We start from the raw sequence: 27482 nt of genomic DNA, 5'->3' as shown, positions 1-27482 counted from the left end.
CCCATATTATTACCTCATATCCCCCCCCCCAATATCATTACCTCATATCCCCCCCCCCATATCATTACCTCATATCCCCCCCCAATATCATTACCTCATACCCTCCCCCATATTATTACCTCATATCCCCCCCCCCCATATCATTACCTCATATCCCCCCCATATCATTACCTCATATCCCCCCCCATATCATTACCTCATATCCCCTCCCCATATCATTACCTCATATCCCCCCCCATATCATTACCTCATACCCCCCCCCCATATCATTACCTCATACCCCCCCCCCATATCATTACCTCATATCCCCCCCCCAATATCATTTACTCATATCCCCCCCATATCATCTCAATACAGAGGGTCTGTCATCACATATACAGTATATATATATATATATATATATATATATATATATATATATATATATATATATATATATATATATATATAATGTGTCAGTGTGACCCCCCGGACAACACCTTCATCCATCTCCTCTCCGGAAGGACAGCGCCAAACCAAGAACACCGGACCAAGAACACCGGACCAAGAACCCCAAACCAAGAACACCGGACCAAGAACACCGGACCAAGAACACCGGACCAAGAACACCGGACCAAGAACACCGAACCAAGAACACCGAACCAAGAACACCGGACCAAGAACCCCAGACCAAGAACACCGGACCAAGAACCCCAAACCAAGAACACCGGACCAAGAACACCAAACAAGGAACCCCAAACCAAGAACACCGGACCAAGAACACCGGACCAAGAACCCCAAACCAAGAACACCGGACCAAGAACACCGGACCAAGAACACCGGACCAAGAACACCGGACCAAGAACACCGGACCAAGAACACCGGACCAAGAACACCGGACCAAGAACACCGGACCAAGAACACCAAACGAAGAACACCGGACCAAGAATACCAGACCAAGAACACCGGACCAAGAATACCAAACCAAGAACTTCAGACCAAGAACACCGGACCAAGAACACCGGACCAAGAACACCGGACCAAGAACACCGGACCAAGAATACCGGACCAAGAATACCAAACCAAGAACACCGGACCAAGAATACCAAACGAAGAACACCGGACCAAGAATACCAGACCAAGAACACCAAACCAAGAACTTCAGACCAAGAACACCGGACCAAGAATTCCAGACCAAGAACACCGGACCAAGAAACAATAGACCCGAAATACCAGACCTGGAACTGCAAACCAAGAACACTGGACCAGGAACACTGCATCAGAAAAACCAGACGAAGAAACAATAGATCCAAAATATCAGACCTGGGACAGCAAACCAAAAATACCCGACTGGGAACACCAGACCAAGAATACCAAACCAGGAACACCGGTCCGGGAATACCAGACCAAGATTACTAAACTAGGAACACTAGACCGGGAACACCAGATCAGAAGCACCAGACCAAGAAACAATAGACCAGGAATACCAGACCTGGAACACCAAACCAAGAACACTGGACTAGGAACACCAGACCAAAAAACAATGGACCAGAAATACCAGACCAAAAAACAATGCACCAGGAACACCAAACCAAGAAACAATAGACAAGGAATACCAGACCTGAAACACCAAACCAAGAACACTGGACCAGGAACACCAGACCAGAAGTACCTAACGAAGTACACCAAATCAAGAACACTATACTAGAAGGACCAGACAAGGAACACCAGACCTGGAATACTGGATCGGGAACACCATAACAGAAGGACCAGACGAGGAACACCAGACCTGGAATACTGGATCGGGAACACCATAACAGAAGGACCAGACAAGGAACACCAGACCTGGAATACTGGATCGGGAACACCATAACAGAAGGACCAGACAAGGAACACCACACCTGGAATACTGGATCGGGAACACCATAACAGAAGGACCAGACAAGGAACACCAGACCTGGAATACTGGATCGGGAACACCATAACAGAAGGACCAGAGGAGGAACACCAGACCTGGAATACTGGATCGGGAACACCATAACAGAAGGACCAGACGAGGAACACCAGACCTGGAATACTGGATCGGGAACACCATAACAGAAGGACAAGACGAGGAAAACCAGACCTGGAGTACTGGATCGGGAACACCATAACAGAAGGACCAGACGAGGAACACCAGACCTGGAATACTGGATCAGGAACACCATAACCGAAGGACCAGACGAGGAACACCAGACCTGGAATACTGGATCGGGAACACCATAACAGAAGGACCAGACGAGGAACACCAGACCTGGAATACTGGATCGGGAACACCATAACAGAAGGACAAGACGAGGAAAACCAGACCTGGAATACTGGATTGGGAACACCATAACAGAAGGACCAGACGAGGAACACCAGACCTGGAATACTGGATCGGGAACACCATAACAGAAGGACCAGACGAGGAACACCAGACCTGGAATACTGGATCGGGAACACCATAACAGAAGGACAAGACGAGGAAAACCAGACCTGGAATACTGGATCGGGAACACCATAACAGAAGGACCAGACGAGGAACACCAGACCTGGAATACTGGATCAGGAACACCATAACAGAAGGACCAGACAAGGAACACCAGACCTGGAATACTGGATCGGGAACACCATAACAGAAGGACCAGACAAGGAACACCAAATCAAGAACACCGGACCAGGAAAGTTATAGAAGGAACACCAGACTGAGAACGTCGGCAGGGAACTCATGGTCATACCATAGGAGGTTGGGGTGTCTAGAAAACACGACCCCTCTGTAGTCTTCCAACCCAGCAACAATTTAGACAGAGCTGTGTAACCCCCGAATATCCCCCCCCCCCCCCACCCCCACATATATAATCATAGCATGGTGATATATATAGACCAGCACCATCAAGACTGATGACAAATGCCCAGAAGAGACAACATAAATGCCCCCCCCCCCCCCATACCAAGGAAGGAGAGGAAGGGGACTGGAGAGGTCACATGACCATTACATCACAATCCCTAAACTGAATGGATTTAGCCAGAAATTGAAGATAAATTGTGCTGGGGGAGGGGATCGGGGAAACAATTACAGACCCCCTAACACGCGGAGTCCTGCTTTAGATACGCTCTGTTATGTGATACACTCCATGTGATTTCTCACACTGTAGGGAATGCAGGACCAATCACGTGCAAGAATCTGACTCAGCGGCCCCAGGAAGTTCTGAAGGTGTCACCAGAGCCCGGAGCGGCGAGGAACGCGCCATTATATTACTGGGCGCCATTTCCAGGTTTCTATTATTTATTATTCCACAGATCCGCCATGTTTACCGTATTATCTGCTGATAGAAGTTATGTGCCCAGCAAAAACCTGCTTTTTTTAGTTGTGGGTGGAGCAAGCCCTGCTATCCGGGGGGGGGGGGGGTCCATTACAGAGATTTCCCCTCACTTCCTGTTCTGCTGACCTTAACAGGAAGTGAGGAGAACCCCAGGAAAGCAGAAGAGACAAAAATAAGAAGACTTTCCTTAGTAAAGTATGGAAACCTAGAACCCCTGTCAGGTTTTTATTTCCATCTGCAGAGAAAGTGGGTGCAGAGATCAATATAAACCAGGCAGGGGTTCTGATCCTTTCCCCCCCCCCCCTCCATCTGCAGAGATCAATATAAACCAGGCAGGGGTTCTGATCCTCTCCCCCCCCCCTCCATCTGCAGAGATCAATATAAACCAGGCAGGGGTTCTGATCCTCTTCCCCCCCCCCCCTCCATCTGCAGAGATCAATATAAACCAGGCAAGGGTTCTGATCCTCTCTCCCCCCCCCCCTCCATCTGCAGAGATCAATATAAACCAGGCAGGGGTTCTGATCCTCTCCCCCCCCCCTCCATCTGCAGATATCAATATAAACCAGGCAGGGGTTCTGATCCTCTCCCCCCCCCCTCCATCTGCAGATATCAATATAAACCAGGCAAGGGTTCTGATCCTCTCTCCCCCCCCCCCCCCTCCATCTGCAGAGATCAATATAAACCAGGCAGGGGTTCTGATCCTCCCCCCTCATTGTTTCCAAAACTAAAAAGAAAAGCTAGTTTCAGGCATGACATGAAGAAACAATAAGCAGAGTATTCTGTACATTAATAAAGGGACCAACTGATACATTGTAACCCCTCACCCTCCGGAAGATTTACCCCCCTTCAATGACCAGGCCATTTTTTGCGATTCCGCACTGCGTTACTTTAACTGACAATTGCGCGGTCGTGCAACGCCGTACCCAAATAGAATTCATATCATTATCCCACAAATAGAGATTTATTTTGGTGGTATTTGATCACCTCTGCGATTTTTTTATTTTTTGCGCTATAAACAAAAAAAGTGACAATTAAAAAAAAAAAAAACCCAATATTTTTTCTTTCTGCTATAAAACATCCAATAAAAAAAAGAAAAAAATGAATTTCTTCATCAGTTTATTTCAATTTGTATTCTGCTACTTATAATTGGTAAAATCCCAATAAGTGTATTTTGATTGGTTTGCGCAAAAGTTATCGCGTTTACTAACTAGGGGAAATATACTGGAATTTTTTTTTTTTTTTAATACTGGCAATGACGGCGATCAGCGACTTATAGCGGGACTGCGATATTGCGGCGGTGGACAATCTGACACTTACTGATACTTTAGGAACCAGTGACACTAATACAGAGATCAGTGCTAATAATGTGCACTGTCACTGTACTAATTACACTGGCTGGGAAGGGGTTATTATCAGGCTAGCCGGGGTTTATGTGTGCTGTGTGCCTAGCCAGTTTTTGTGTGTGCTGTGTGCCTAGCCGGTGTTTATGTGTGCTGTGTGCCTAGCCGGTGTTTTTGTGTGCTGTGTGCCTAGCCGGTGTTTGTGTGTTGCTTTTACTAGAAGTGATGGATTTTATCCCCCCCCCCCCCACAAAAGGACGACAGAGCTCCGTTCTGGGTGCTTTCCTGAGGATCGGCGAGTGCCGGTGGACATCCATTGGCCGGCATTCGCTGATTGGCTTCTGCTGTGACAAATCATGACAGAAGTGGGCGCCCCCTACCTGGAAGTGCTCGGTCATATACTAGGTAGGTGATTTGGCACAGAAGAGCCGCTTTGCCGCCGTACATCCTCATGATAACTGACATTAACCCCTTCATTTCAGGACACTTTCCCCCCTTTCCTGCCCAGGGCAATTCTCAGCTTTCAGCGCTGTCACACTTTGAATGACAATTACGCGGTTTTACAACACTGTACCCATATGACATTTGTATAATTTTCCCCCACAAATAGAGCCTGCTTTTGGTGGTATTTCATCACCACTGCGGGGGGGGGGGGGGGTTTGGGGATGAGGCTGCACTGACAGGCGCTGATGAGGCTGCAATGATGAGGTTGCCCTGATTGGCACTGATGAGGAGACGCTGATGGGCACTGATGAGGTTGCCCTGATTGGCACTGACGAGGCTGCACTGATTAGGAGGCACTGATGAGGTTGCTCTGATTGGCACTGATAAGGAGGCGCTGATGGGCACTGATGAGGTTGCCCTGATTGGCACTGATGAGGCCGCACTGATGGGCGCTGATGAGGAGGCGCTGATGGGCACTGATGAGGAGGCACTGATGGGCACTGATGAGGCTGCATTGATGGGCACTGATGAGGAGGCACTGATGAGGCTGAACTGATGGGCACTGATGAGGAGGCACTGATGAGGCTGAACTGATGGGCACTGATGAGGAGGCACTGATGGGCACTGATGAGGCTGCATTGATGGGCACTGATGAGGAGGCACTGATGGGCACTGATGAGGCTGAACTGATGGGCACTGATGAGGAGGCGCTGACGGGCACTGATGAGGAGATGCTGATGGGCCCTGATGAGACTGCACTGACGGGAACTGATGAGGCTGCTCTGATGGGCGGCACTGATGGACACTGATAGATGGCACTGATGATGAGCCAATGGCAGGCATTACTAATGGGCACATATTGGCATCCCTGGTGGGCATTTTTGATGAGTCTGCACTGATAATCAATGTGCTGATTATCAGCACAGACCCCCCGTCAGGAGAGCCGCCGATTGGCATCGCGAATAGAGGAAAAGCCAATAAATGGCACTTCCTGGTTACGATGTGACCAGCTGTGATTAGAGACAGCCAATCACATGGTAAAGAGCCAACATCTGCTACGTCTGGTATTCAGATATATCCAAATCTCTGAATAACTAAAAATGTGTCTGAATATTTATTCGAAACGATACGAACTGCACATGTCTAAGTTGGAGCCACTTCCCCGTTTCCATCCGACCCGCCAGGCGGACGGGGAATAGGTCCCACGTCTGTCTGTTTTTGGCAGACCGGATCAGAAAAAAGCAGGTGTCAGCACTGCAGACATGTGTGCACTGACCGCCGCCGCTCCAGAGAAGAGACTGGAGGATCCAATCAGGTGCGCCTGAAATATGGGCCTCATCCAATCGCCAGTGTGAAAGGGGTCTTTCGGTTTTTAAATAATTTATTAAATCTATATACTTTTTTTTTTTTTTTTAGTTTTTACATACTATTTTATTGAATTTTATTTACTTTTTAGTTTTTAAATATTTTATTGAATTTTTTATTTTTTTTTATTTTTTAAATATTCTGTTAGATTTTAAAAACCATTACTCAATCCCGATACACACGAGGTGTGAACCCAGCCTAGGGGGTGTACAGGGCTGAGAGATAAAATCGGTAAAATATGAATACCACTCGTCTGAAAAGCCAAGATATTATTTTTAAAATAAGGAAATATCAAAAGAACTAAATAGAACCAATAAACACGTGACCTATGTTGCTCTTATTTTTTTTAAGTATGAACCCCTTTTGTTATATGTGGAGTGCCAAATATTCTCCAGCAGGTGGGAGAAGCGGTGAGGAGACGTTAGTTGTGACATCACCGCCTCTCCTGAAAATCACGGTGTGAAGTCATCACAAACATTTACATCTCACAGGTGAGGAATGTGATCATGTATTCTTTGGAGGCAGTTACCTGTATACAGACTCTACAGTCATCTGCAGGTAATGTTATTGTTTTATTGTCTAATATAGTTTTATGGTATGGAGAACACCTCACCCTACCTTCTCCTGTTCTTCAAGATAAGGAATGTGCTAGAACAGCTTTTCCATCATGTAAGCCAAGGTCACTGTTGGAAAATTAACATTCGACCCTCAATCACCAAAGTTATGTGAAAGCCCCTCCAAAAGATGAGGTTCAGGTGTCCCCAGTGAAGGGTCCTGGTAATCATCCACCATACAAAGACTTTGTAGACAATTGTGCTCTTCCAGCCTTGTGGTAACAGTTTGGTGAAGACCCTTTTCTGTTCCAGCATGACTATGCCCTCCCTGTGTACAAAGTCAGCTACATAAAGACATGGAGTGACCAGTTTGGTGTGGAGGAATTCAAGTGAGCCCTGACCTCAACCCTTCTTTTGGAAGACCTTTGGGATCGGGTCTTCTCATTCAACATCAGTACCTGCCCTCAACCCTACTGAACACTTTTAGGATCAGATATTCTCATTCCAAAGGTGTTCGAAAGGTTTGAGACCATGGAGGAACTCGAGTGTCCTGCACAGAGCAATGACCTCAACCCTTCTGAACACCTTTGGACATCTACCCTACTTACACTCTTTTCTGTTCCAGTATGACTGTGCCCCCCTGTGTACAAAGCCAGTTCCATAAAGACATGGTTTGACCAGTTTGGTGTGGAGGAACTCAAGTGTCCTGTACAGAGCCCTTACCTCAACCCTTCTTTTGGAAGACCTTTGGAATCGGGTCTTCTCATTCAAAAGGTGTTCAGTATGTTTGAGGCCATGGAGGAACTTGAGTGTGCTACACCTGACCTCAACCCTTCTTTTTGAAGACCTTTGGGATCATGTCTTCTCATCCAACATCAGTACCTGCCCTCAACCCTACTGAACACTTTTAGGATCCGATCTCATTCCAAAAGGTGTTCAAAAGGTTTGAGACCATGGAGGAACTTGAGTGTCCTGCACAGAGCAATGACCTCAACCCTATTGAAAACCTTTGGACCTCTAACCTACTAAACACTCTTTACTGTTCCAGCATGACTGTGCCCTAGCCTCCCGTGTACAAAGCCAGCTCCATAAAGACATGGTGTGACCAATTTGATGTGGAGGACCTCAAGTGTCTAGCAAAGAGCCCTGACCTCAACCCTTCTTTTGGAAGACCTTTGGAATCGGGTCTTCTCATTCCAAAGGTGTTCAGCATGTTTGAGGCCATGAAGGAACTCGAGTGTTCTGCACAGAGCAATGACCTCATCCCTACTGAACACCTTTGGACCTCTACCCTACCCTAACACTGTTTTCTGTTCCAGCCTTACTGTGCCCCCTCCCTGTACATAGCCAGCTCCATAAAGATATGGAGTGACCAGTTTGGTGTGGAGGAACTCAAGTGAGCCCTGACCTCAACCCTTCTTTTGGAAGACCTTTAGGATCAGGTCTTCTCATTCAACATCAGTACCTCCCCTCAACCCTACTGAACACTTTTAGGATCAGATCTTCTCATTCCAAAGGTGTTCGAAAGGTTTGAGACCATGGAGGAACTCGAGTGTCCTGCACAGAGCAATGACTTCAACCCTATTGAACACCTTTGGACCTCTACCCTCCTAAACAGTCTTTTCTGTTCCAGCATGACTGTGCCCCACCTGTGTACAAAGCCAGCTCCATAAAAACATGGTGTGACCAGTTTGATGTGGAGGAACTCGTGTATCCTGCACAGAGCCCTGACCTCATCCCTACTGAACTTCTTTTAGATGAATTGGAAGCCTGATTGTGACCAATTACTTTTTTTCTTGGCACCCAACATGTGAGCCAGGTCTTCTCACCCATCATCAGTACCTGACCTCACAAATGGGTACAAATTCCTACAGACACCCTCCAAAATCTTGTAGGAAGCCTTCCCAGAAGAGTGGAGGATGTTTTAGCCCCAAAGAGGAGGGCAACTGCATAGTACTGGCCATGGGGAAGTGGTGGCAATTTCATATTATTGGCCATGGGATGTCCGACAAGCTCATATAGGTGCGATGGATGGTCAGGGGTAACATACGGCTATATAGCGTACCTTCTGATTAAAGAAGGCTCTACTATGCGTCACACTGGTTAAATGGGGGGCTTTTTGATTACTTTCAGCCCGCTATACCATAACCTGTCTGGTTCTACTTTCTTGGATATATAGACAGTTTGGTCCATATATTTGTACACAGGCACAATTTTTGGATTTTTCAGGTATTTACCAAAACATATTCAATCTATAGTTATATAATGGGTATGGGCTCAAAGTGCGTACTCTCAGGTTTAATTTGAGGGTATGTAAATCCATATCGGAGGAAGGATTCAGAAATTACAGCTATTGAGAAAAGCCATCCCCCCTTTTTTAAGGGACCAAAAGTAAATGGACAATTGAATCGAAAGCTCTTTCATGGCCAGATGTGGGCTACTCCTTCGTTATTTCTTCATCAGTTAAGCAGGTAAAAGGTCTGGAGATAATTCTAAGTGTGGTATTTGCATTTGGAATCTATTGCTGTGAACCTTCGTCATGCGTTCAAAGGAGCTCTCCATGCAAGTGAAACAGCCCATTGTAAGGCTTCAAAAATAAAACCAATCCATCAGAAAGATCACAGCAACATTACGAGTGGCCAAATCAGCAGTTTGGTACATACTGAGGAAAGAAGAATGCACTGGTGAGCTCAGCAACATAAAAAGGCCTGGACGTCCATGGAAGACTTCAGTGATGGATGATGGCAGGATCCTCTCTATGGTAAAGAAGAATCCATTCACAACATCCAGAGAAGTGAAGGACTCTCTCCAGGAGGTGGGCATTGTCAGAGTCTACAATCAAGAGAAGACTTCATAAGAGCAAATACAGAGGGTTCGCCACAAAGTGCAAGCCATTCATAAACCTGAAGAATATAAAAACCAGATTCGACTTTGCCAAAAAAACATCTAAAAAAGCCAGAGCAGTTCTGGAAAAAGCATTCTTTGGACGAATGAAACTAAGATTAATCTGTACCAGAATGACGGGAAGAAAAAAGTGTGGAGAAGGCTTGGAACAGCTCATGGCAAAGCACACAACGTCATCTGTAAAACATGGTGGAGGCAGTGTGATGGGATGGGCATGCATGGCTTCCATTAGCACTGGGTCATTGATGGTTATTGATGATGTGACAGAAGCAGCCAGATGAATTCTGACGTGTTTAGAGATATACGGTCAGCCAAATGCAGCAAAGGTGATTGGACGGCGCTTCACAGTACAGATGGACAATGATCCAAATCACACTGCAAAAGCTTCTGAAGGAAAAGAAGTGGAATATTCTGCAATAGCCGAGTCAATCACCTGATGTCAGCCCAATTGAGAATTTCACTTGTCGAAGGCAAAACTAATTTTAGGCAGAAAGAGCCACAAACAAAGAACAGCTGAAGACAGCTGCAGGTAGAGCCTGGCAAAGCATCCGAGAGGAGGAAAGGCAGTCATTTGCCAGTAAAAGATTCTCAGTTAAATTTTAAAAAATGAACATTTTATTTATGATTATATGCTTTCGTCTAATTACATTTGAGCCCATGAAAATGGGAGGACTGAGTATAAAAATGGTTGCAGTTCCTAAAATTTGTACGTGATATTTATGTTCAACCCCTTGAATTAAAGCTGAAAGTCTGCACTTCAAATTCGATTGGATTGTTTCCTTTTAATTTTATTCTGGCGGCATCAGAGCCAGCCCTACCATGGGTCCCACTGGGTCCATCTGACCCAGGTGGCACTTGGAGAGGGGCAGCAAATTGACTCCCAATAATTTTTTTTTTTTCCCAGCAGTTTTGTGCGTCATCATTTTGCAGTGCGTTACGGATGGCATTTCCCCATCTCATACTGCCGCCTCTAATGCAAACTGAAGAGTATGAGGAGGCGGAGCATCTCCAGGGAACATCCTTTATGTGATTGTGGTGTGCACAATGACGTCAGACATCAGAGCACTCCATCTCACGCAGGGCAGGCTGGATCTTCTTGGGGGGACAGGTGGACTGAGGACAGACAGCGGGTTTTTGGTGGACCTGTCCGGTGGTGAGTTATGGAAGAAGATAACAGTATACAGTGGGTACGGAAAGTATTCAGACCCCCTTAAATTTTTCACTCTTTGTTATATTGCAGCCATTTGCTAAAATCATTTAAGTTCATTCTTCTTCCTCATGAATGTACACATAGCACCCCATACTGACAGAAAAACACAGAATTGTTGACATTGTTGCAGATTTATTAAAAAAGAAAAACTGAAATATCACATGGTCCTAAGTATTCAGACCCTTTGCTGTGACACTCATATATTTAACTCAGGTGCTTTCCATTTCTTCTGATCATCCTTGAGATGGTTCTACACCTTCATTTGAGTCCAGCTGTGTTTGATTATACTGATTGGACTTGATTAGGAAAGCCACACACCTGTCTATATAAGACCTTCCAGATCACAATGCATGTCAGAGCAAATGAGAATCATGAGGTCAAAGGAACTGCCTGAAGAGCTCAGAGACAGAATTGTGGCAAGGCACAGATCTGGCCAAGGTTACAAAAAGATTTCTGCTGCACTTAAGGTTCCTAAGAGCACAGTGGCCTCCATAATCCTCAAATGGAAGACGTTTGGGACGACCAGAACCCTTCCTAGAGCTGGCCGTCCGGCCAAACTGAGCTATCGGGGGAGTAGAGCCTTGGTGAGAGAGGTAAAGAAGAACCCAAAGATCACTGTGGCTGAGCTCCAGAGATGCAGTCAGGAGATGGGAGAAAGTTGTAGAAAGTCAACCATCACTGCAGCCCTCCACCAGTCGGGGCTTTATGGCAGAGTGGCCCGACGGAAGCCTCTCCTCAGTGAAAGACACATGAAAGCCCGCATGGAGTTTGCTAAAAAAAACACCTGAAGGACTCCAAGATGGTGAGAAATAAGATTCTCTGGTCTGATGAGACCAAAATAGAACTTTTTGGCCTTAATTCTAAGTGGTATGTGTGGAGAAAACCAGGCACTGCTCATCACCTGTCCAATACAGTCCCAACAGTGAAGCATGGTGGTGGCAGCATCATGCTGTGGGGGTGTTTTTCAGCTGCAGGGACAGGACGACTGGTTGCAATCGAGGGAAAGATGAATGCGGCCAAGTACAGGGATATCCTGGACAAAAACCTTCTCCAGAGTGCTCTGGACCTCAGACTGGGCCAAAGGTTTACCTTCCAACAAGACAATGACCCTAAGCACACAGCTAAAATAACGAAGGAGTGGCTTCACAACAACTCCGTGACTGTTCTTGAATGGCCCAGCCAGAGCCCTGACTTAAACCCAATTGAGCATCTCTGGAGAGACCTAAAAATGGCTGTCCACCAACGTTTACCATCCAACCTGACAGAACTGGAGAGGATCTGCAAGGAGGAATGGCAGAGGATCCCCAAATCCAGGTGTGAAAGACTTGTTGCATCTTTCCCAAAAAGACTCCTGGCTGTATTAGATCAAAAGGGGGCTTCTACTAAATACTGAGCAAAGGGTCTGAATACTTAGGACCATGTGATATTTCAGTTTTTCTTTTTTAATAAATCTGCAACAATGTCAACAATTCTGTGTTTTTCTGTCAGTATGGGGTGCTATGTGTACATTCATGAGGAAGAAGAATCAACTTAAATGATTTTAGCAAATGGCTGCAATATAACAAAGAGTGAAAAATTTAAGGGGGTCTGAATACTTTCCGTACCCACTGTATATTATAAAATATTTTATTTTTATTACTACTTTATAAAATAATGAATGTGGTGGCCTTTTGGTTGGACTTGATTTTTTATTTTTTTTTTGGGGGGGGGGGGGAGCAGCATTTCATTCTTGGACCCAGGCAGCACAATGCCTTGGGCCAGCCCTGGGCGGCATGCGGAGCCAAAACTATGAAAATTGTGCCCGTGTCCAAATCAGTGGCAGCTGGTGCTCCATGGGCCGGGGGCAGATGGACCACACCATACCCATAACCCCCCCCCCCCCCCAGACCACACCAGCCCGCACACCATACCCCCACCCCGGTCGCCGGCTCACTCACCGTGAACATGTGGAGGGCAGGCAGCGACGGCTTCTCCTCAGTCTCCTGTGTCTCCTCCTTGGCCAATGGCATGGCTTCTCCTTTCGAGAAACTGGTCTCAGGACCGGCTTCCTGATTGGCCAGGAGGAGGATCCGTGTGACGATAGTGAATATTTATTCACTATTATCACACAACTGGGTGGGCTCAGGGTGCAGTGCTCTGCGCCCCAAGCCCACCCTTTTTTGAAGCCTATTAGAGCCTCTGGCTCCAATCATGTGCAAAAAAAAAAAAAACCCTATTGGAATCCATGCTTCTGGCGCCCTACATGTATATTAGGGGGCCGGACGCATGGACAGGGGGGGCAGCACCCCCAATGGATGGGCTGCCCCTGGTCCATTTATATATGGACCTCACTGTATGTGATTCTGCACAGAACTGCTTCCCTGTAGCATTAAATCTGCTATAGGGTGGTAGAGAACTGGTTTAATGTGTGTAATCCCCTCTCTACTCCATTCAAAACTAAAAACGAAAAAAAAAAAATAAATAAAAATGATGCCTTTACCAAAATTTTAGTGGCTTTCTAATATTCAGCTGTACCTGACATAACCACTCTAGGTGTAAATATGACCTCATGGTCCACAGAATGGTCTACACATTTCCGCCTAATATCCATAAACAAGTAATAAAGACTTCATTTGTGATTTTGATTTGTGATGGGAGTTCTGCAGGCCATACACGGGTCGAATTGCGAAAAACTTTTCTTTCAAAAATCATAACATTTTGTGCATTTGTGATCTAATGGCGCTGCCATTGGTTTCGAAAATTCACCAGCCAAGCCTTCATTAATTTCGAAATTTGACCAGCCAAGCCTTCATTAATTTCGAAATTTGACCAGCCAAGCCTTCATTAATTTAGAAATTTGTCCAGCCAATCTTTCATTAATTTAGAAATTTGTCCAGCCAATCTTTCATTAATTTAGAAATTTGTCCAGCCAATCTTTCATTGATTTCGAAATTTCACCAGCCAAGCCTTCATTTTTACCTCAATTTGCAACAGAAAATAATTTTTAATTTCTTGGCCGGGAATTTTCTCTTTTTTTCCAGGTCGCAGCTCATGCGCATTTCTTTTATCAATTATTTTTCTCCCATCATTCATTGTAAATTCGTACTCCCCCCCCCCCCCCCCAAAATTTCCAACATGCCAAATTCGATGGCCGGACGAAAAAAGTGGCCTTTGCTGCGACCCCACCAATGGTGCGAAATATACAAACTAAAATTCTTTTAGTTAACGATTTTCGAAAAAGAAAATCATTTTTTCGGAATTGGAACCCGTGTATGGCCGGCTTCAGACGTACAAAATACCTTCTACTTTATAAGGCCTTACTGCCCCGTCTTGGGATTGGTTCTCAGAATCCTGGGTGCGGTCACATAACACCGTCCTGATATACTCTCTATTTACAGGGAGATCTGCAAACAACCAAAGCAACTAATCAACCATTATTAGCGTCTACCACGGAGATACTGACAATGAAAGCACGGATCTCATGGGAATAGAAAATGGATATGTGCAATACATTAGCAAACACTCCCCCTTCCCCCCCCCCCCCTGCATTTAAACAGGAGGCCATTGTTTAAAATAATCAGGTGTGTGCATTTTAGTAGAGGACTTCAATAAAGGATGACTAATACCTATGTACTAAATGTCCTTATCTACTGAATTATAGGTCTGACTTTACACAATGTGCAGTAAATATGAATAGTCAGCAATCTTTATCTAAAATTATATTTTACAGAAGTATAAAAAAAAAAAAATCTCACTTGCCCCCAGCAAACAATCTTCACTTTCGTGGGAAAAACAAATAGCAAATAAAAAAAAATAATAATTATTATAGCGTATACAAATTGCTACACAAGTCATATTGTAATTACAATTTGTTAAATTTGTTAATTATATAAAAAAAATGTAAGTAGTGTTATTAAAAATTCCCTTTCCTTTAAAAAAAAAAGAAAAACAATATGGCCACCTGGAGGCGCTCTATACACAGAACCCCCCCCCCAATTAATGTCATTTCCTGCTTGTGTGATTGGCTCACTGATTTTCCCAGAAAGATACAAGTTAGATATTAGGCATCCCCTGCAACACAAATGTCATTTTTTTTTGTGAGATACTCCCAATAGGAAATCTGCAGACCCTGCTGCTTTCCCCAGTGACCTGCAGGTGCAGCAGCTGATTGATAATTATGAGACCACTCCCATTAGATTCACTTTCCACATGGACACAGAGAAACAAACAGCTAATTCTTCATAACAGCAAAAGGTAGGAATTTGCTACAAAGATTGTTAAAATTATTATAATACAGGATTTATTTGGCGCCAACAGTTTGCGCAGCGCTTTACAATGTGAGGGAAGACAATACCGTTACAATACAGGAGGAATTAGAGGGCCCTGCTTGTTAGAGTTTACAATCCAGAAAATCCCTGCAATGGATATACACTATATACATATATACTGCCCATTCTCCTCTGACCTCAACAAGGCATTTTCCTCCACACAACTGCCGCTCACTGGATATTTTCTCTTTTTTCCCCACCATTCTCTTTAATCCCGAGAGATGGTTGTACGTGGAAATCCCAGAAATACCAACAACCAGGCACTCTAAAGGAGACACCGGAACGCTGGGCTGGGGGGGGGGTGGGGGGAGCGGGTGCAGCTGGCTTTGTCTCTCGCAGCACGCTGAGAGCCAGGGCCAGCTGTCATTCTGGCAGCGGGGTGAATCCCGACAATATTGCCAGGATCCTCCCAGAGCCTGGAGTGACTGTGCAACATCAGCTGACAGTGGGCTATAGTCTTCTATAAGCTGACTCTGGGTCACAGAAGAGCAAAAGCAAGTGCACCCCTGCGACTCACGAGAGAAGTATGATCATACTGTGCTGCAGTTGGGGGGTCACTCTACATCCTACTTGGGCCACCCATCCGGGATTTACCCGGACAGTTCGGGTTTGGAATCGTGTGTCCAGGGTTCAGACCACCTGAAACCCTAAAACAATATTTTGAATGGACTGTGGCTCCCCAAGTAAGTAATACAACTGCCGAGTGCAAAGGTGTGCACATGGGCTCTATTCCCATACGTGGACAGGCAAGGAGAGAGGGCTTGATCCGCTCCTCCTCCTTCTACCCCACCCCTCTGTCTGCCCACCCACACATGCCCGCTGTTCTGTGTCTCAGGAAAGGGACGTGTGGGCTGGAAGTTCGAAGCTCAGCAACTAGCAGATACATGGTGGATGAAAGGTGTTTGATGCCTGAGCCTCCATGTTTGGGTGAGTAAGCTCACCATTCAATGTCCGTGACTGAAGTGTTCTCCCTTCTCTCTCCTGCCTCCAAGCAAGGCAGTACATTAAGGTAAGGGGGACTTAGATGTAAGGGGTGCCCTGTGGATTCTGGATGTGTGGGCTGGAAGTTTGAAGCTCAACAACCGGCAGATACATCGTGAAAGTAAGGTGTTGATGCCTGAGCCTCCATCCTCGGCTGAGTGTGCGCACCACCCAATGTCCATGTCTGAAGTCCCCCCCCCCCCCCTTCTCTCTCCTGCCTCCGAACGAGTGAGTACACTAAGGCAAGGGGGACTCCAATGTAAGGGGTACCCTGCGGATTCTGGGTGTGTGGGCTGGAAGTTTGAAGCTCAACAACCGGCAGATACATCGTGGAAGTAAGGTGTTGATGCCTGAGCCTCCATCCTCGGCTGAGTGAGTGCACCACCCAATGTCCGTGACTGAAGTCTCCCCCCCCCCCCCTTTTCTCTCCTGCCCCTGAACGAGTGAGTACACTAAGGTAAGGGGGGACTCATATGTAAGGGATGCCCTGTGGATTCTGGATGTGTGGGATTAAAGTTTGAAGTCCAGCAACTGGCAGATTACATGGTGGATGAAAGGTGTTTGATGCCTGAGCCTCCATCCTCGGGTGAGTGAGCTCATCATTCAGTGTCTGTGACTGAAGTCTCCTCCCTTCTCTCTCCTACCTCTAAGCAAGAAAGTACACTAAGGTAAGGGGGGTTTAGATGTACAGGATGCCCTGCAGATTCTGGGTGTGTGGGCTGGAAGTTTAAAGCTTAGCAACAGGCAGATACAAGAAAGGTGTTGATGCCTGAGCTTCCCTCCCCCGATGAGTGAGCTCACTATCCAATGTCCGTGACTGAAGTCTCCCCCCCCCCCCCCAAACGAATAAGTACACTAAGGTAAGGGGGACTCGGATGTAAGGGGTGCCCTGTGGACTCTGAGGTAAAGGAGGCTTTGAGAACCCTGATGTAAGTGGGAGGTTTGGTGAGCAGGACCCCCCTTACATCAGAGTTCCACTTTACACTACAGTGTCCACAGTATTCCCCCTTAAAAATACTATTTTACCGCTAAAGTATTCTGGTTTGGCTTGAAGAAAAGGTGGAAACCCAACATCCTGCTCTGATCTGAGGATCGGAAAACCAGCAACTGTACAATGGGGATGGATTTACTAAAACTGGAGAGTGCAAAATCCGCTGCAGCTTTGCATAGTAACCAATCAGCTTCCAGGATTTTTTCCAGGCCTGAAGATTAGTTAAAACCCCCCAAAACATGATAAGTAGAGACCCCAGAGAATAAAACAGCGGCAGTTGCATTTTTATGTTTTTTCTTTCACATGATATTATTGCGCATGTTTATCAAACCCGTAGTTTTAGAAAAAAGAATACATTAAAGCGATATTAAAGGCTTGGCTTTTAAAAAGAAGTAACAATCACGGTATACTTACCAGCTCTGTAATTGTTTTGCACAGAGCAGCCCAGATCCTCCTTTTTTCGGGTCCCCCGCCGGCACACCTGGCCCCTCCCTCTTGCCAAGTGCCCCCAGAGCAAGCAGCTTCTGTGTCCATTCACACACAGAGCCGAGGCTCAGCCCCGCCCGCCCTGTCTCTCTCCTCTTTGACTCACTGGCTGTGATTGACAGCAGCCAGAGCCAATGGCGCCCACTGCTGTCTCAGCTAATGAGGAGGGAGAGCCGAGGCTCTCGTGCACATCTCTGGATCGCAATGGCGCTCAGTTAAGTATTAGGGGGGCTACTGCACACAGAAGGTTTTTTATCTTAATGCATAGAATATTAATTTTACTGCACACAGACACAATATATTACCATATAAGACAGGGTTGTGTTGAGTAAATTGATACTAAACTGGTCCAGCCTTAAAGTGGTTCTAAAGATTTTAATTTTTGTATTCAAATAAACATATCTATACTTACAATGCTTTTGCACAGCCCTGATCCTCTTTTTCTGGGGCCCCCAACTGGCAATCTAGGCCCCCTCCTCTTCGTCGGGTGCCGCTTTACAGGGGGGCACCTGTGCAGGCTCGCTCCTGAGCCCCGCTGCTGCTGCTTCATTGACACAGACAGCGGGACTTGGCCCCGCCCCGTGTCCCAGGATTTGATCGACCGCAGCAGAAGCCAATGACTCCTGCTGCTATCAATCTGTCCAATGAAGACAGAGACAGGGGCTGGAGCCGCTGCACTCATGAACATCGCAGGATTGGATGCGGCTCAGGTAAGAAAATGGGGGGTTGAGGGGGGAGCTGCAGCACAGAAGGTTTTTGCACCCTAATGCATAGAATGCAAACCTCAAGGATTTACAATCACTTTAAGATGGCACACATGCAAAATGGAGCTGAACTTCAGTACCCCAAGTTGTCCATAGGTGACGCTATAGAGCCTTTACTGGTCATTTGGAGTTAATCGTGATTGGCAGCCCTAGAATTGCTCTTACTGCACTGTACATGGCATACATTTGGGGGGGGGGTGTGGTTGGGCAGCCTTAAAGCTCCCAAAATCCCTTGCAACAGAAAGCTGACAGCCTAAGAGCAGTGAACACGGAATGTTGGGTGGATGAATGACATGTTGTGCCTGATGATGACGGGATTGATACACGTGAGTGTTCAAACATTCCTTTAGACTGAAGGTCGCAATAAAAGATATTCAGCCAATAGGATTCCAGCAACGCTTCCTTAGATATCAAAGTTAACCTTTCCAAAGTTCACAGTTATCATACCACATGTTAGCTTAAAGGAACCTTTCCCTTTGACTGCAAATACAGAATCCAGTGCCAAATGTCAACTATTCAGCATGTACACAACCTACATGTGACAATATCAGTGAGCAAACCCCCCCCCCCCCCCCCAAGACCCAGTTATTCCGCCATCTTAATTTTACGGGAATATAGAGAAGAGGGAGCCTGGCTAGCAATCATGGTAAATAGACCTCTGCTGTTCCCGGGACAGTCACGTGACAATGACCTGTGTATTGTATTGGTCAGTTTCCGGGGGGGGGGGGGTTAAAGATAAAGAGGGGGGGGGCGTTAAAGATAAAGAGGAGGACTTAGTTGTTGAGTTTTGACAAAAAGGCAACATTTGCATATCACGAACGGCAGAAATAGAGGAAAAAAGGAGTGATTTTAGAAAAAACCTGAAGGTATGTCTATGTTTACACCATATGGTCAAATGTTTGTGGACACCTGAGCTGAATTCACGTGTCTCCAGTGAACGGTACTGGTACTGTATATACAGCAGATTCACGTTTTCAATACTTCTTTAGCGAGGAACATATATACAAAACTGTAGGTAAACACTATATGGCCAAAAGTATGTGACCCCTTCCAAATGATGGAGGTCAGGTGTCTCCAGTGAAGGGTCCTGGTAATACTCCATCATACAAAGACATTGTAGATAAATGCGGTCTTCCAACCTTGTGGTAATAGTTTGGTGAAGACCCTTTTCTGTTTCAGCATGGCTGCGCCCCCCACCTTGTGTACAAGGCCAGCTCCATAAAGACATGGTGTGACCAGTTTGGTGTGGAGGAACTCGTGTATCCTGCATAGAGCCCTGACCTCATCCCTACTGAACACCTTTGGGATGAATTGGAATGCCGATGGTGAGCCAGATCTTCTCACCTAACATCAGTACCTTACTTCACAAATGGGCACAAATTCCCACAGACACCTTCCAAAATCTTGTGGGAAGTCGTCCCAGAAGAGTGGGGGATTTCATAGTCACTAAGGGGGCAACTCCATATTAATGGCCATGGAGGGGTGGGAAGCAACTCCATAAAGACATGGTGTGACCTGTTTGTTGTGGAGGAACTCCAGTGTCCTGCACAGAGCCCTGACCTCAACCCTACTGAACCCCTTGGGGATGAACTGGAATGCCAATGGTGAGCCAAGTTTTCTCATCCAACATCAGTACCTGACCTCACAAATGGCAAAAATTCCCACAGACACCCTCCAAAATCTTATATAAAGCCTTCCCAGAAGAAAGGAGAATGTAGTAGCCACAAAGGGGGCAACTCCATGTTAATGGGATGGAGGCACGGAGCCCTGTCCTCAACCCTACTGATCACCTATGGGATGAACTGGAGTTCTAATTGTGATACAGGTCTTCTCATCCAGCATCAGTGCCTGACCTCACAAATGAGCATAAATCCCATTAGACACCCTCCAAAATCTTGTGGAAAGCCTTCCCAGAAGATTGGAAAATGTTATAGCCACAAAGGGAGACCAGCTCCATATTAATGGCAATAGGTTTGCAATGAAATGTCCAACAAGATCCTATACTGTATTGGATAGGAGTCCACAAACGTTTGGCCACATAGAGTATCTTCATACCTTTTGATCCTGCCAGTAACAGTGATCCAGGGGCACTTACTGGTGGAATTGCTATAACATGAATGAGAAATTATCCTCAGCATTGCCTCCTATTCCTCCTCAGCCCTGGCTCCAATTTATGAAATATCGTAGACACTCCACCTTTTCCTCACGTGGTATCAGGAACATCCCCAACAACCGCAGAAAGAAGAGCTGGGTATTGATGTTTTTAAACTTTTTGGAAGTATAGGGAAGGTTTTGAATCCTTGTCAGCCACAAAGGGGTCAACTTTTTGTATTTTAAACCATGGATCTGGAATGGGATGTCCAACAAACTCATCTAGGCGTGATGGCCAGGTGTCCACCATCTTCTGGACGTATCGTGTACGTGCTTGGGGAAATGGAAAGGTTTTCTGTTTAATGCTTCCCTCTTCAAATTATTATTTTTCAGCCAACAGGATAGCACACAACATCTGAGTTGTCCAGTGAACAGTTTGTGTAAGGTGACAATTATATTTGTCGCATTACTATACTAAGACTTTACTGACAGCACAAGAAATCTACATTATTTTCTTAGACGTCAACAAGTTTCTCCAAAAAATTACAGCTTAGTGAAGAGAAAATCCAAGACCCAAAACCAGCAGACGGTTCATGGTCTTACCTTCGGGTCGATACTGTGCTACAATAGTCACTGTCTGTCCAGCCCGTTTCAAAGCTGCTGCGGCTTGCTCGTGTGTTGCACTGCGTAGATTTACTCCATTGACCTACAACAGGTGATAAAGTCCAACATTACACAACAAAGAAACACTTTTACAGCCGTGTCCTCCATAAACACATAAGGAAAATGTCATATTCATGGGAGGGTAATAAAATCTGTGTCTGACAGGCTTAGAAACTTCTCGGGAGGTTACCATGCTTTGGGTAAACTTCAATACATAGATGTTCTATTCGATATAAAATGTTATTTTGAAAAAAATTTCAGTCTCTTAAAATCTTCAGTTTTCATCTATATAATCCCTGTGTTATGGGGCTTCCAGAATCCCTGCTAGGACATCCAAAATCTCTGCCAGTACTTGCAATGGTACTTGCAGAATCCCTGCCTGGGGCTTCCAGCATCCCTGCCAGTACTTCCAATGGTACTCACAGAATTCCTGCCTGGGGCTTCCAGCATCTCTGCCAGTACTTCCAATGGTACTCGCAGAATCCCTGCCTGGGGCTTCCAGCATCCCTGCCAGTACTTCCAATGGTACTTGCAGAATCCCTGCCTAGGACTTCCAGCATCCCTGCCAGTACTTCCAATGGTACTTGCAGAATCCCTGCCTAGAACTTCCAGCATCCCTGCCAATACTTCCAATGGTACTCACAGAATCCCTGTCTGGGGCTTCCAGCATCCCTGCCAGTACTTCCAATGGTGCTCGCAGAATCCCTGCCTAGGACTTACAGCATCCCTGCCAGTACTTCCAATGGTACTCACAGAATCCCTGTCTGGGGCTTCCAGCATCCCTGCCAGTACTTCCAATGGTGCTCGCAGAATCCCTGCCTAGGACTTACAGCATCCCTGCCAGTACTTCCAATGGTACTCGCAGAATCCCTGCCTGGGGCTTCCAGCATCCCTGCCAGTACTTCCAATGGTACTCGCAGAATCCCTGCCTGGGACTTCCAGCATCCCTGCCAGTACTTCTAATGGTGCTCGCAGAATCTCTGCCTGGGGCTTAAGGCATCCCTGCCAGTACTTCCAGTGGTACTCGCAGAATCCCTGCCTGGGACTTCCAGCATCCCTGCCAGTAGTTTCAAGGGTACTGGCAGAATCCCTGCCTGGGACTTCCAGCATCCCTGCCAGTACTTCCAATGGTACTCGAAGAATCCCTGTCGGGTACTTCCAGCATCCCTTTCAGTACTTCCAATGGTGCTTGCAGAATCTCTGCCTGGGGCTTCCAGCATCCCTGCCAATACTTCCAATGGTACTCACAGAATCCCTGCCTGCGGCTTCCAGCATCCCTGCCAGTACTTCCAATGGTACTCGCAGAATCCCTGCCTGGGGCTTCCAGCATCCCTGCCAGTACTTCCAATGGTACTTGCAGAATCCCTGTCTGCTACTTCCAGCATTCCTGCCAGTTCTTCCAATGGTACTCGCAGATTCCCTGCTTGAGACTTCCATCATCCCTGCCAGTACTTCCAATGGTACTCGCAGAATCCCTTCCTGGGACTTCCAGCATCCCTGTCAGTACTTCCAGTGGTGCTCACAGAACCCCTGCCAGTACTTCCAATGGTGCTCACAGAATCCCTGCCTGGGACCTCCAGCTCCCTGCCAGTACTTCCAATGGTACTCGCAGAATCCCTGTCTGGTACTTCCAGCATTCTTGCCATTACTTCCAGTGGCGCTCACAGATTCCCTGCTTGGGACTTCCAGCTCCCTGCCAGTATTGGCACGCCAAAGAAAATCCCTGGCTAAGATTTCCAGCATCCCTGTCAGTACTTCCAATGGTACTCGCAAAATCGCTGCTTGGGACTTCCAACTGTACTTTCTGAATTCCTGCCTGGGACTTCAAGCATCCCTGCCAGTACATGCAATGGTACTTGCAAAATCACTGCCAGAGTTCCTTGAAAAGGCATTGGGTATGTCCTCTGATCCCCAAAATGGTTTTTAAGCTCTAGCCCTTGAAGTGGCTTTGCCCTGTGTCTTATTACTAGCTACTCCCTGTTGTAAGATTTATAATACCTACCTGTGACATTGCTTGAGCATTGCTGACCTGGATTGATCCCGACTACACTACTGCCTGCCAAGACCCCTGCCTGGACCTGACTACTTTTTTTCCTGTCAAGACCACTGCCTGGTCCTGACTACTTTATTACATGCTACCTGCCAAGACCCCAGGCTAGACTTGAACACTGTTCTGTTGCCACCTTTCAAGACCACTGCCTGCTCCTGATTACTCTTCTGCATTTCACCTGCCAAGACCCCTGCCTGAACCCGAATACTCTTCTGTCTTCCATCTGCCAAGACCCCTGCCTGACTACTCTTCTGCATATCACCTGCCAAGACCCTTGCCTGAGCCTGACTACTCTTCTGCCTGTCACCTTCCAAGACCCCAGTCTGGTCCTGATTACTCTTCTGCCTGCCACCTTACAAGACCCCAGCATGGACCCGAATTCCCTTCTGCCTGCCAAGACCCCTGCCTGGACCCAGATACTCTTCTTTGTCTTCTATTGTAGTCCCCACATCATAGCTGTCTGTGTTCCTGCTCCCCCTTGCTACGGCTATCCTGACGGCCATAACCTAGGGACAGTTGCAGCAAAGCAGACTAAGACCATTTGGGTCTTTGGCCTTTCTGCATCTACAGGATCTTGGTGAAGACCAACTGTCACTTAGACACTATGCCTTGGGTAAGGCCATGTCACCTGCCAGGGGGCCCCAAAAACGCCCTGGTGATCACTCGGTGATCACCAGAATAACCTCAAAAGATGGGGGTTCTGAGGAAGTCCAAACTTGTAATAAGCAGTAATGGAGCAACACCAAAGTCCAGTAAAGTTTTTAATGAAATAATTGGTCTGAACCTCTGAAACCTTGTTTCAGGGGTTCAGACATTCCTCCTTTCATCACAGCTACAATGCAAGTAGAAAAGTATAAAAAGCGCACACAACATAATAAGATACCTGTAGGGCATTCATAATATATTATCCCTAATGTTAAAAATTCAATAATTTTTGTTTTATTCGATTCTTTATAATGTGTTTTTTTTTTTTTTAATTGCTACGAATTATTCAATAAAAACTTTACTGAATGTTGGTGTGGCCCCATTACTGCTTTCTACAAATTAGGTTTCAATTGCCGCCTACCTGCTAGGGAGATTCACTCTTTCCATTAATCCTGGAGACCCTTGTCAATGGGTCTTAAAGTGATGGCAGAACCCAAAATTTGTCAACAGAACAAGAATAGAGGGGAAATCTTCCAATGGGGACACCTGTTCCAGTGGGACCTGTCTAAGTAAGGATTTCTCTGATGTTAGAGAGACTTCCTGTTGTGTAGACAGGACAGGAAGTAAAAGGAATTCCCCCTCAATTAGACACAGATGGCAAAATAACCTGACAAGGGGTTTCATCCCTCCCCTGCTCTATGCAAAACATAAAAAAAATAGCTTTAGATTTACTTTAATTATCAGTTGATACAGCAGCAACTCTAAAACTCAGGGTCAGCATCCCGTATGGTGAAAATCCTACTCACAGATAGAATGCGGTCTCCGCGGCGTAACTCTCCACTAAGGTCTGCCGGTCCTCCAGCCAAAATAAAAGATACAAAGATTCCTTCTCCGTCTTCCCCACCGACAATGTTAAAGCCAAGTCCTGTAGATCCTTTGTGTAAAATGATCTTCCTCGGTTCCCTGGGGACACGACGAAAAGACATGTCTAGCACTTAGAGGCAGGTAGATATAAAAAAACAAAAATCCCGCAGACAATGACAACAGAGGATATAAATGAACAGTGAAAAGAGAACATAAAAAAAAAGGTGTAAAAGCAAACAGAATCTGTCTGTGTCAGCTGGGGAATAGAATCCTGAAAAAAATGACATCAGCAGAAAGGATGAACTTTGTTCAGCATCAACGGCGGGAATTAGATGGAATATGGTTACAGCATAGCCGGTCTGACTGGTACTATCCAATGAAATCATCTTTTAATGAAACCCTATGAATAGTTTCAGGGCAGGAACCTCTGCTGATTGCGACACACACCTTAACTCATATCATAAGAATCTGCTCTCCAAAGATCTGCCGCTCTCCTGGTCACAGCACGAGACGTTCAATTCTCTCTACATTAATACTCATATCTGGGATCTTCCTTAGCCTGACGATCGCCTGCATCTTTTTGACTTTTGCTATGCTGCCTCTGAGCATGTCCTGTTCTCCAGAACAATTGGCTTTTTTCTCATTAGTCACGACCTTCTATTGCCTGCTTGAATATATTTTAAGGTGTGAGACTTTCTTCTTGAGGTTTGGTTTCATAATAGGAGCATGCTTGAAAAAAAGAAACAAAGGTGTTCCCAAAGCTCGCACCTCAAAACATTTTTTAAGTAGCCTGTTCTTTTTTCAGGATAAGCCTTTAAAGATCTATGCCTTGCTTCTAGGTTTCAGGCAGTGGATGTAGAAGAATAGGGTAGACCCCTAAAGGATCATTCTGAAATATGACCTGTATGGACTCTTGTCATTGCCTAACACAGAGATCTCCAAACATTCTAAAAAAGGACCAGTTTACTGTCCTTCAGACTCTGAGTTGGCTGGACTGTGGCCAGTGAGAGTAGAAAATGCCCTGGCGTCAATTGGTGTAAATAATACCACATCATTGGCAGTAGTGGGGGGAACATTCCCCATCATTGGTGTCAGTGGGAGGAATAGTGCCCCATCATTGGTATCAGTGGATGGAATAGCGTCCCATCATTGGTGTCAGTGGGAGGAATAGTGTCCTATCATTGGCGTCAGTGGGAGGAATAGTGTCCCATCATTGGTGTCAGTGGGAGGAATAGTGTCCCATCATTGGTGTCAGTGGGAGGAATAGTGCCCCATCATTGGTATCAGTTGGTGGAATTGTGCTCTGTTGTTGGTCTCAATGGGAGGAATAGTGCCCCATCATTGATGTCAGTGGGTGAAATTGTGCCCCATTGTTGGTGTCAGAGGGAGGAATAGTGCCCCGTCATTGATATTCGTGGGAGGAATAGTGCCCCATCATTGGTGTCAGTGGGAGGAATAGTGCCCCATCATTGGTGTCAGTGGGGGGAACATTCCCCATCATTGGTGTCAGTGGGAGGAATAGTGCCCCATCGTTGGTGTCAGTGGGAGGAATAGTGCCCCACCATTGGTGTCAGTGGGAGGAATAGTGCCCCGTCATTGGTATTCGTGGGAGGAATAGTGCCCCATCATTGGTGTCAGTGGGGGGAATAGTGCCCCATCATTGGTGTCAGTGGGAGGAATAGTGTCCCATCATTGGTGTCAGTGGGAGGAATAGTGCCCCATCATTGGTGTCAGTGGGAGGAATAGTGCCCCATCATTGGTGTCAGTGGGAGGAATAGTGCCCCATCGTTGGTGTCAGTGGGAGGAATAGTGCCCCATTGTTGGTGTCAGAGGGAAGAATAGTGTCCATCATTGATATCAGTGGGAGGAATTGTGCCCTGTTTTTGGTGTCAGTGGGAGGAATAGGGCCCCAACAGTGGGAGGAATAGTGCCCCATCACTGATGTCAGAGGGTGAAATTGTGCCCCATTGTTGGTGTCAGTGGGAGGAATAGTGCCCCATCATTGGTGTCAGTAGGAGGAATAGTGCCCCATCATTGGTGTCAGTAGGAGGAATAGTGTCCCATCATTGGTATCAGTGGTTGGAATTGTGCCCCATTGTAAGCCTCAGTGGAAGGAATAGTGCCCCAAGGGCCAGAAAAAGGCAAGCAAAGGGCCGCAGTTTGGGGACCATAGGATATGTTTTGAGGCGTGAGCTTTCATAAACAGTTTCCATCTTGTGGCATGGTTAGATGATGGTAAGATGATGAGAGCATGCTTGAAGAAGGAAACTAAGGGCTTTCCAAAGCTCGCACCTCAAAACATTTTTAAGTACTCGCTTTTTCAGGATAAACCTTTGAGAAGTCTACGCCTTGCCTCTACGTTCAAGTGGTGGATGTAGAAGAATTTGGTAGACCTATGAAGGATCATCATAATAACGAGCTGTACGGATTCAAAAAGGTGTCATGTACACTGCTCAAAAATAAATTGGTAACCAAAGGTGTCCACTACATTTTTGCTTTT

The 27482-nt window shown here is 46.2% G+C and overlaps 1 protein-coding gene across 2 annotated transcripts in view; it reads right to left on the bottom strand.

Annotated features, from left to right (window-relative positions):
- Positions 1–27482, bottom strand: part of DLG3 (discs large MAGUK scaffold protein 3) — a 235071-nt gene that overhangs the window by 41032 nt on the left and 166557 nt on the right. For both annotated transcript variants that reach the window (XM_082263113.1, XM_082263112.1), the window contains 2 exons: positions 24925–25081; positions 21364–21466 (listed from right to left, as the gene is read on the bottom strand). In XM_082263113.1, coding sequence (XP_082119239.1) covers positions 21364–21466; positions 24925–25081 — 260 coding nt within the window. The remainder of the gene's footprint in view (positions 1–21363; positions 21467–24924; positions 25082–27482) is intronic.

Source organism: Pelophylax lessonae (assembly GCF_965119305.1).
Source record: "Pelophylax lessonae genome assembly, chromosome: 7".
Taxonomy (NCBI): domain Eukaryota; kingdom Metazoa; phylum Chordata; class Amphibia; order Anura; family Ranidae; genus Pelophylax; species Pelophylax lessonae.
This window is presented reverse-complemented; position numbering and strand designations above follow the sequence as displayed.